Raw genomic sequence first — 11754 nt, 5'->3', positions numbered from 1 at the left:
AACTAAACAAGAGTCTCTAGTTTGAGAAATAGACGCCTCACGTCCTCAGCTGACAGCTTCATTGAATTCTACCCGCTCAACACCAGTTTCATGTACAACAGTAAAGAGAAGACTCAGGGGTGCAGGCCTTATGGGAAGAATTGCAAAGAAAAAGCCACTTTTGAAACAGAAAATCAAAAAGAAAAGGTAAGAGTGGGCAAAGAAACACAGACATTGGACAACAAATTGGAAAAGAGTGTTATGGATCTTAACTTTTTAAAATTGAGCTTTTGTGGGATCAACTAGACTGTAAGGTGCGTAAGAAGTGCCCGACAATACAGCCACATCTATGACAAGTGCTACAGGAAGTTTTGGGTGAAATGTCACCTGAGTATCTGGACAAACTGACAGCTAGAATGCCAAGGATCTACATTGTGATCAGTTGAATGCCATTTTGGTGAATAAAAGTACCAATTTCTTTCCATAAGAGCAAAATCTGTACATTATTTAATATTTATATATACTTTTACATGAATAAACAATTGCAAGATAATATAAACAATACAATTTCAGTAAAATGTTACTTTGCCCACTTACTGAAGAAAATCAAGGAATTCTTCAAAGGCTTGAAGATCAGTCTCCTTCCTACTGCTCAGATGCAGAATGTCTTTTTCTCTTTCTTTCAACTGTGTCCCATTTCATCTGTGGTGTAAAGTGTTATAATCACTGCTATGATGACAGCTACATATTTAATTAACCTGAGCCATACAGGCCTGTCACCATAGCCAGCCCAGACTTGTTATGCTACAATATCATTGCACATAACCCTGGTTTCTCAGGGCAATGGAATGAATAAGACATTGGAAGAGAAATTATGGTAATATGGTTGTTCCACCTCTGACAGCCGAGTTCATACAGGGTAGATTACTCCTGGCAAAACCACTAATATTTCACTTTATAAGCTCTGGAATCACTTATAGATTCATGCCTATTAATAATAGAACATAACTATTCTGATTTTAGATTATGCGTCAGTCTTGAACTCTGCTGAAAATTATCAAAGTAGGCAGTACACTCACTGGCTTTGCTAAAGATGCCTTGCAGGTTTTGTGAGGTAGGAATTCAGAAATGCTTTGGTTTATCTAACTTATAATATTATATTACAATATATCATCACCAAACACACCACCTCAATCCTTGTGCAACAGAAAGTATAACATAAAAAGGTTTTATATTCTAAAACTGAATATATTTTTAGTTCTGAGAACATGCATTATTATAGCTCGCAATAAATGTAAAGGAGATATGTAATATAAATGTAAATGTGCTATGAAACTGGTATGCTAAAGATTACAGTTTCTGTAGAAAGATTTTGTTGTTTCACACAATTTTGTAGCAAATGTAAAAACATGTAATGTAAAATTCAATTTTGATATGCAGGATAAGCAGCCAAATAATTTAGTAATTTATAATATTAGTATTAAGTAATAATTAAAATAATAAAAAATAAAACATGTAAAAATGTAAAAACTGCAAATAATTTAATAATTTATAATATTATAATCAATACTTAAAATAATATAAAATGTAAACAATGTAAAAAGAAAAGTTTATATAAATTAGCAGTAAAATAATTTAATAATTTATAATATCAATAATAATTGTTACAAATTAAAGAAAAAAAATGCAAAATCTATATATGAAGCCAAATAGTTTCATAACTTATATTTAATATTTCATAATAAATATTTAAATTATTAAAGAACTGTAATTTTTTTTTTTAATTCAAAATAAGCAGTCAAATCATTGTATATTTAATAATATTGATTATAAATCATTAACAATTAAGGTAATAGTTTATTAATAATGCATGTAACATGCACCTTTCTATCAATTTTTAAAAATATCAATTTAAGGTATTTTTTTAACGAATTTATTGAATATAACGGGCCAGTATATCATTAAACCTTTCGTGCATGAGGCATATTCGTGAGGTTTTTAGCGCTTATGTGTCCGTCAAATTTTGAAAACATCAAACAAACAAGGTGAGATCATCGCAGCAAACGATTATACATTCATATATGCGTTTCGTCACGAGTTCATCTTCCAGTAATAATCTATTGCGCTGGAGCTCTGCCGATGATTGGACACGGTCACTGCCCATAACGGCTCCACCCAAGTTCGGTTGCCCGACAGCGAATTTCAGAATCGTACTACGGCGAAGGATAGACTTATGAATATGAATTACGTAATAAGGACGTTTGCCCAGTAAGGAATGACTCATGAATATTAATTAGCCAAGAGACTAGACACTCAAGGAAGGCTGCTACGCAACGTCAACATGACCTAATTAATAATTAATGAGCAGAGCCTGTGCAATAGCAGGATTCGTAATATCGCTCCCCGGCTGCGTCGTGGATGCTCAGTTGGACGCAGGGAAAGGGAGTCGGTCACATCGCGGGACTGGAAGCAGAGCCCGTCGGATTTATTAGACTAATTTCTTCATAGTTAATCTTACTAAAGGCGTGACAACATCCACATGAAGCGAAGGCGCCTAACATCACATCATGCGAAGCAAAGCGTTTTGTTTTGCGGAGCGCACTACTAGAATCAAAATGTCAGATGCTGAGCGCGGTGTTGTAGCTTACGGACGCCGATAGACCATTGCTATTGTTTTCATGCGTATGGATTTTGTGTTAATGGGCGACGTGACATTTAGGATGCGTCTGATTTAATATTTTAGGAAGAGCTAATAAGTTGCGCGTGGACTTGGATGGATAGCAGGTGCATGGAAGCATCGCATCGCGTGCATTGTTCACCTATAAACCATGAGAGCATTGTGATTCTTCACTCTCGGTTATTCTTATCGAACATTAGTTTTTCATGCTCGTGGAAATAATGTCTGGGATTAAAACAGCATTTAATAGTATTCAAAGGTATTTTACCGTGTTGCGATGCGTTAAGGTACGAGTCGCGTGGGGTTCAAATTTACTGTTGCATACTCAATCATCGCAGCCACTGGAAATAAAGATTTAATTAGATATTATATCTATATTTCTGTAGCCCAAGAAATGTCTTAGGATAATAGAGACATGAGTTTGTGGTATGTTTCACACTAAATACGATGTTTGTTAATGGTCATGACTTATTTACAAGGTTATATTAGCGGTTTTATTGTTGTCATGGCTATTTAAGCGGTTCCAACACATGTTAAATGCAGCTTTGCATTTTATTAACTTTTGACCCATGTCAACCTTAGAAGCCGAAACTTGACAACTAAGACTTCTGCCGTTGTTCACAATCCTTTGAGGTCTGTTGTTTATGAAATGCAAAAGTGCTGTGTTAAAAGTGAAAGATTTGACAGGTCACTTGAGCAAGGCTTTAAATCCAAAGGATGATCCTCTGTGAAGTGGCCGGACTGCTGTCAGAGCGGCTTTCACGAGATTAACAGCCGACTGCTGTTTTCATTGCCTTTACTCCAACGCTAAAATCACTTTTACCGGACAACTATTCATCTTTGCCTTTTTTTAAATCAGCGAAACCTGTTTGAGACCACAATGGGACATTAATTAAATTTTCACGAAGCACCTGAGGTCTGTGACTCAGTTACATGTTTTGTAAACGGGCGCGTGCTGTACATTTAAGCATTTTGTACATTAAGCCCGCCAAACTGAGGAGCAGCTGACACTCTCATTCTGATGCTCGGAGAAAATGACATTGTGACACCAATCTCATCTTTTAACCCGCTAAATCTTTCTGCTTCTGTTGCTGCACGGAGAAAAATGACATCGTGACACGAGGAGGCTGTTTTGAAAAGGCGCCAAACTCAGGAGCAGCTATTACGGATTCTGCTGCTGCTTGTGACATCAGTAGTTTTTAAGCGTGCCAAAACTGAGGAGAAGCTGACGCTTTCATTGTTATTCCGGGATATATATGATTTTGTAACATAGCCAAACAGATAAGCAGTCGACATTTTCGTCTGGACGTTGTGACATCGGGAGGCTGTTTAGAAAGGGTGCTAAACTGAGGAGCAGCTGATACTGATTCCGCTGCTGCTTGAGGAAATATGACATTGTGACAGGAGTCTTAAAGCCTGGCAAACTGAGGAGCAGCTGACAATTCAATTCTGACTCTTGCAGAAATATGATTTTTTAACGTCGCCAAACAGACAAGCAGCTGACACTTTCATTCTGCTGCTGCTGCTGTTGCAAATATGACATTGTGACATCAGGAGTTGTATTAAGCACGCCAAACTGAGGAGCAGCTGACACTCTGATTCTGCTGCTGCTGATGATGCTGCAGCTGCAAAAATGCTGCGATTCCCCGTAAAGAAAATCCGAAAGCAATTCAAACTTCTGCTGCTGCTGGTGCTGCTTACTTTTGCTGTGTGGTTTACATACCTGCATATCAACCAGGGCAAATCCATCAAACTCCACTTTAACTATGGGAAAGGTAAGAATTAAATGCTTTTTGCATTAAATGATGGAGAGATGAATCTGAAATTTATTCATGTACAATGTGAAGTGGGTTTGTTGCTGACACGTAATCTTGCTGTCTAAGGGCTTCGTGTCTATCAAAAAATGATTCTGAATATTATTGTAAAGTTGGCATTGAATAGACACATGGAGAAAAGAAGCTTCAGCATTGAAATGTGAGCACTCTGTAAATTGCTGAATTATCAGTTTTATTGTCAACTTTAACATGAATGAATTAAGATCCAGGGCACGAGCACTGATACTGGATGTCCAGCATATTTAGTAGTTTGCTTAAGGATGTTTTTTTTTTCAGCCACTGACATTAAGAGTATAACACATGCATTTAACTATGAATCTTTAGAATGACTCAAATGCATTTGCACATAATGCTACAATTATCTTTTGTCATTCCGTACAGTGAGCAAATATAAATGAAGAATCGGCACAAACAATTGCTTTTGTCTTTTGAATTTAATAAAGTTTACATTATGTTGGATTTATTACAGTGCTTGCTTAAATTATGCCCTATGGTAGTTTTGCTTATTGTATATTTTTTTTCCAGGCAAATAGATGTGTTCAGATGAACTGTTTTCGAGTCTTCAGAGAAACTAGGTTCTCAGCTGTACGACTAAGTGTGAATTACCAGAATGTGTTACCAGAATGTCATGTGCTTGTGAGAATCTCTTTTTCCTCTTCAAAGCAAATACAGACACACACATTCACAAAAATCTCTCATTATACCATGATATTGATGTTGTCACAACTAAACTATTATTATTATGAATAAGCTGTGATGGGCAATAAACAGTTGAAAAGTAAGAATCAGATCATCATAAATGGAACAAATTTTCCTACAGACAGCGTTTTATTTTTTTACATTTTTAAGTGGAGCTTGTAATTTCTGCTCCACTAGCTGCACCAAACAGTATTGCTAAGATAAAACAGATACATTTTTTTTTTTTTTTTTTTTGACGGAAATGTAAATGGTGCTTGTCTCTGCAAGTGTGTTGGGTGGTTACTATTGCATCACTATGTGGTCACTACAGTGTTCTGGGTCATTGCTAATAGAGCCTGACCGATACTGATTTTAGAGGGGGAAAATTCACAGATTACCGATATGGTGGCCGATATAGTTAATTTATGAGCTGGAATGAAAACAGACCTTTTCTATGTGGATTGTGCACCAATTTTGCACCAATATGACTATGCAAAGGTACTCAGAAGGCTGCTTTCTTAAATATTTTTATCAAAGAATATTTGACATTATTATTATACATTGTCAACAAATTCTAGAAATGAACACTGAGAAAATAAAGAATAAATAAAAATACAATAAATAGCTTAAAAAAACATCAGTACTGTTTAGTATCAGTCAAATGCTGACCATTAAAATAAAGAATAAATAAAAATACAATAAATAGCTAAAAAAAACTTCAGTACTGTTCAGTATCAGTCAGTTGCTGACCATTTAAATAAAGAATAAATAAAAATACAATAAATAGCTTAAAAAACATCAATACTGTATGTTTAGTATCAGTCATTTGCTGACCATTTAAATAAAGAATAAATAAAAATACAATAAATAGCTAAATAAACATCAGTAGTACTGTATGTTTAGTATCAGTCACATGTTGACTATTTTAATACTGCCAGTCAGTTAGGGGCAGATTGTAAAACAAGAAGCATTTACACCTGCCGAGTCAAGAGATAAACAGCGGCAGCGGTGTTACACTGTATTCTGTTATACAAGTTCTGGGGAAACTTTCAACGGTGGAAAACCAGACTTTTAAATATTACATTTTATAAATGCAACGACTGGAATTGTTCGGTTGAAGGGGGTACCAAACTGTGAATCCTGAACAAAACAGTTTGGTGCAAACATGTTTACACATTAGCTTCCACTCAGCTGACAACAATGAAAGTAGCTATGTGGTTAGCTAGTTAGCTATAAGCTCGTTGTCACGGAGAGTAAAAGATGGACCAGCATTGCGTCTCACCAACTAGGTAACAGCGTAGCATGAAATCAGCACTCAACAGACACAATCCACCACCGCACCGTTGTCTACTGAGCTGCAAAAAGATTCTCTGATGTGTACCTTTCAATCTGCTACATTACTGACTGCACTGACAAACTATAGCTGGCTAACAGCAAACAGACATGAGTGACGTGGTTGTCAGGGACAGGGTTAACGTTATATTAGTTATATTGAAAAGGGAAAATGATGGGGTCATTGTTTATTAACTTTCCAGTATGTATTTCACAAACTAGTTAGCAACTTACCATGAAGACACCACTTAACATTGCACCGCTTAACTCCGCCCTGTCTGTAGAACCACCGTCAGCTCAGAGTCAGCTCTGTAAACAGCGGAGTCGGAGGGCATTCTACTGGATAAACTACGTAATGACACCAATTCTAAAGCATTGTTTTCTTATTATATGCTCTGAAAATAAGTTTTCATATCTGCGCATATCGGTAAACATATACACCGATACGATATATCGTAATAGCGGCCGATAATATGGGCCGACCAATATATCAGTCGGGCACTAATTGCTAGAACATTTCTAGGTGGATACTAAGGTGTTCTGCTTGGATTCTTGGTGATTTTTTTTTTTTTTTTTTAAGTTAAGGACAAAATTTTTGCTAACACTTAGGTTTAGGGTTTGGGTAAATGGTTACTGTTTATGGTTAGGTTTAGGTTTGGGTTAAGGGGTTAAATGTGGGACAAGATGTAATAACATTGTTTGTTGGTTCGTTATTTTTCTCTATGGGAGTAAAGGTTTTTTACGATTTCAGCATCTTGACATAGCCTACAGCAGTCAGTTGTACTGCATAAATAAATGGAAACGGAAAAATGGAAGGAGTAACCAAATTCTTTTGCAGATGTTTCCTTTCTTAAAATAAATTGATTGATAGGAGGCTAGCTGAAATTTGATGCCTGTACTGTATCAATTTGAAATTCTGTTTGTTGATTGGATGGTCTCAATGGGAATAAAAGTCGTACTTTTTCGAACGGGTCAAGTTGTACAATATCTTACGATTTCGCGATCTCGTACCGATTATTGCGAGTTGTCATGAGACTATGTTGGACAAACAGGTAATCCTGCCCCAAACGCATGCCATTGTTGAGCCAAGGGTTGACCTGTTGGGTTGATCAAACAAACAAAGCAATATTGAATAATGATTACTGAAAGTCAACATACAAATGGCTTACTTATATTTGTGTGATAGAATAAAGTATTTTAACACTGAAAGCAGCGTGCAATCTGGTTGAACATGCTTTTTTGCGTTACTGTAGTGGTAACAAAGCTCTTTATTTAAAGGGGCGGTAGAGCTATCTTCAAATGTCTGTTCCATTAAATGGGATGTGTTGTTATTCAGGTAAATTGCTATAAATATACTGACGTCACTTACTTGCTCAGCAATATTCTCTTCAAACTGTTGCTCCATCATGACTAAAAGTAAAGTAGTTGACTTAAAAGAGAAAACTCACGATAGTAGTGATTAGTTCACACTATATCAGTGTTAGATCTTGGCAATGTAATGTTGTCTAAAAGTAATCAATAAAAACCCAGCTGCAATGTATTACATGGTTACTTGGTATATGGTATTTCCAAGGTATTTTACACTGGAAGCTAACTAGACCATATCTGTTCAGTATCCTTCATTGTGGTCAGTGTAGTAAGTGTAGCACATCTGACAATTCCTTTTATGTCTTCCAGTCTAGAAAACGATCTTTCTCATTAACAGCTTCCAAATTTTCTATGTGGTTTGGCTTTTGTCCTCAACTGCCCCAACCTGACATATCCCCAACCCAATCATATTCCCGGAAACCTCAGCCTCTGTTTGGCTCTAGCTTTTGAGTGGGCCACCAAATCACTCCTCTCGCACAAGAGAAAGGCTCTCGGCCCTCTTCCGCTACCAGAATTACTCAACTGTGAAAAGGCTCTGCAGATCTTATACTAGCTTGAAGATGTCCACGGAGAATGATGCCTCGCTGTACCAAGTCGTCTACTACAGCAAAATCATAAAGCCAGTAGGGCTCACCATATGGCAGTACTGACATTTTAATCAGAGATGTTGGCTGTGAAAATGCATGTTTGCCCAAATAGGATGGCTTATTTTTGCCTTGCTCACAATGGTCACCTTATTCCCAATTACAGGCTCCATACGGGTAGGTCAAGATGTTGCCCTACATCCAGCTGTGATTGGTTGCAGTGAACAAGGGTCTTTTTAAGCAGTCAAGTGTGAAGGAATGTGTCGAGGTAGCAAGTGGGTCAATCATGCTATGCAGTACCTTTTGAACTCGTTACCTGTTTCTATAAAAGGGTATTTTGGTCTTTAAGAAACATGTTCTGGTCAAGCTCAGGCATTTCAACCTTTTTCATTATAACTTGATTATTTACACAATGACAAGAAAAGGAACAGGATAAAACCTAACAGCATGGAAATTAAGAGCTAAAGTTAGCTTACACGAGGGTGTCAAGTTGAAGTTATTTTTTATACTTTTTAACCATCTTTTCAAACTTTGATATTGTCATGCTGATTTTTAAAAATGTTTTCTAACAGGATAGAATATTTTAGAGTGAGACAAACAAACTAATAGTACAAAAAAAATCACAGAATTCATTAAATTGCTATGTGTTTGTGCTGTTGTTTTTCTGGCAAAAGTGATGTCAGTTCCTGGAGGATGATGTCAGTAAGGACCTGGCTTTTGTTAGTTATTACCAAAGATTAACACGGTAGAAAGTAATATTGATTTCAGATTGATTTAACCCTTAAAATTACAATTGTTGGCAGATTGGTGATTTAATTATGGTTAATTAAATCTATTAATTTGCATATGAATTAAAATATTTGTAATTTTGAGTTGAGTAGAACCAGTTAATTTAGGTGTTTCCATGGGCTCTATTTTTATGACTGCGCTAGGCACAGTGCAACGCACAACCACGTGCGCTACGTCATATCCAATTTTCGTGAGAGTGGGGCCCTATATATATATAAATACAGTTCCTGCATTTGCAGTTTGGAGATTCCACCAGCAGGTTGTAATAAAGTTCATGCCAAACTCTGAAAATATAGTGGAACATCAAATAATGTCCCTGACAATCACTGTTGTAGCCGTTTTATGAAACAAAATATTATGAGATTTGTGTAAAACTATCTATAGGTCATGGTTTATTTTCCAGTTATTATAAATATTATATTTATATTTACAATTGTATTTATGATCTAATTTGTAGTAATATATTTTTTACCTGTTGTCTTAGAGTGATTTTTAAGTCACTGCAAAATGTGCTGGTGAAAGAAGTTGATGCAGGTAAAATGTGTTGATTTTACTGGAGGTGGTTTTTGAGTTTTTTTGACCTCTTCGTAATTTTAATTATATTTTTGTTTAGTTTGAAGTGTAATTTACATTTAGAAATATTTATTTATGTACTCATTTATTTTTTGTGTGTTCAATAAATGAATTACATTTTTAAAGCAAAAGCAACTGGTAGAAGTGAAGTGAGTGCAAAAATCCACATCCTAACCTGAAAGGCTGATAGTATTACTATTAATACTAGCCATGATTTGTGTGTCATCCGGTCAATATGACTAATTTTACTTACATTCTGTATAATTTAACGGAGCCTGCATCCAAATGCTGACGAGAACCACATTTTCCACATTTAAAAGGTCATAGCAATATGCCTGACATTCAACAAGGACACAGTTGATGTACAAAAGAACTTAAGTCTGTATTTCTATTCTTCTAATTCATTGCATACAGTCCATTTACACTACCAGCTTATGTGCTGTCTTTGTTTATATCGCTGGTGCTTGAGGGAATGGACTATATTGTAGGATGCAGATAGTGCAGTAACAGGAGAAGAATTACATTTCACTTGACCCAGCCCATTAGTGCATTCATTGCATGCGCAATTTCGGCAAACCCACTCATGCCTAGACTTAGCGCATGCTTACACGAAAATATCAAAACTTCATGGCCATGCCCACTGACTTTGTGCAAGTGAATTATTGCATGGTGCTGCAATTAGCACTAGCACTTAAAGTAGCACTTAACATAGCACTTAAAATAGCACTTAAAATAGGGCCGCATATTTTTAAGTTAGCTGACGAAAAAAAATTTCAATGTAGGATAAAGCTAAGAATTGATTACCAGTTAAAACGTTCTCAAGAAAATTTGTTTTGCTCAAAAATTTCAATTAGAGAAATAATAAAATAAAATAAAGTTTTTCATTTTAGAAATTAGCACATAGCCAGGGACATGTAAAAATTGAAATTGAAATTATTTAATAGTCTCCCCTATATTCAATTAAATGTGATATTGTGATAAAATAAAACTATATGATTTCAATCTTTGAAAGTTGTGAGTTTAATATTTTATCCAATACATTATGACATAATGTGTGGTTCTTGTATATGTACATTTTCATATGTTTGGAAATGTACAACCTCAATGTATTTAACTCCTTGAGGAAATTGTTTTTAGTCAGCTAACACTTTTGAAAAACACAGTTTGGCCTGAAGTAGTTTTAGAGTTTTTAACGAAAATAGATTTGAAAAACCTTAAATAGGTTTTTAATCACTATTCCTTTTATTGTATTTTAACTTTTTTCACCATGAAAATAGCCATAGAAGCTGGCATGGCGTTCAGCCACAAACAAACAAACAAATAACCTCAATCTTTTTTTTTTCTGTATGATTCATTTCATAGTTTGATTTGAAATGAGATAAAATAAATATGTTCAATGGTATCACATTTACTTAACACAGTTAACACATGATACCTGATTTGACATTATAACATGTATGTACCTACAAATACGAATGAGATCACCCTGAATGGAACCATGAAAATGTATTAGGTAAATGTAGTAGGAATGGCCCAAGCACAGTGTTTATAAAGGGAAGCCTTTTTTGTGCTGTCCTAGATGCTGTCTTTTACTTGAAGTTGCTATTTTTAGGAATCCCAAGGAAACTGATCCCAGTTTAGCGACAGTGGGAAAGTCTTAACAGCACCCCTGTAAATGCTGAATGAAAGAGTGTGAGGAAAACACACAAGTGAACTAAGAAGTAGTCGGATTAGAGTGGCAGGTTGGTTACAGGCACAGAAAGGGCTTATGGGAAAGGTCATATGATACGAGTGTGTGTGAATGGAAAGCAGCCATTTCCCACCATGCTTTACTAAAGCATGACTGCTCAAACTGTAAAGGACATAAAATCAGGGGAGGTAATTATTGAGGTATAACTGAAGGATCATTTACTATGTACTGAAAAGGTAGACTTAGTTC

General features: G+C 35.7%; 1 protein-coding gene across 1 annotated transcript in view; it reads left to right on the top strand.

Moving 5' to 3' along the window:
• The first annotated feature begins 3982 nt into the window (after positions 1–3982).
• The window catches only part of LOC127437087 (N-acetyl-beta-glucosaminyl-glycoprotein 4-beta-N-acetylgalactosaminyltransferase 1-like), a 234162-nt gene continuing 226390 nt past the window's right edge, over positions 3983–11754 (top strand). Inside the window, exon 1 of the mRNA XM_051691739.1 lies at positions 3983–4431. Coding sequence (XP_051547699.1) covers positions 4290–4431 — 142 coding nt within the window. The 5' untranslated portion in view covers positions 3983–4289. The remainder of the gene's footprint in view (positions 4432–11754) is intronic.

The sequence above is a fragment of the Myxocyprinus asiaticus genome, chromosome 48 (assembly GCF_019703515.2).
Source record: "Myxocyprinus asiaticus isolate MX2 ecotype Aquarium Trade chromosome 48, UBuf_Myxa_2, whole genome shotgun sequence".
Taxonomy (NCBI): domain Eukaryota; kingdom Metazoa; phylum Chordata; class Actinopteri; order Cypriniformes; family Catostomidae; genus Myxocyprinus; species Myxocyprinus asiaticus.
The sequence above is the reverse complement of the archived record's forward strand: the minus strand, read 5'-3'. Positions and strand labels throughout refer to the sequence as shown.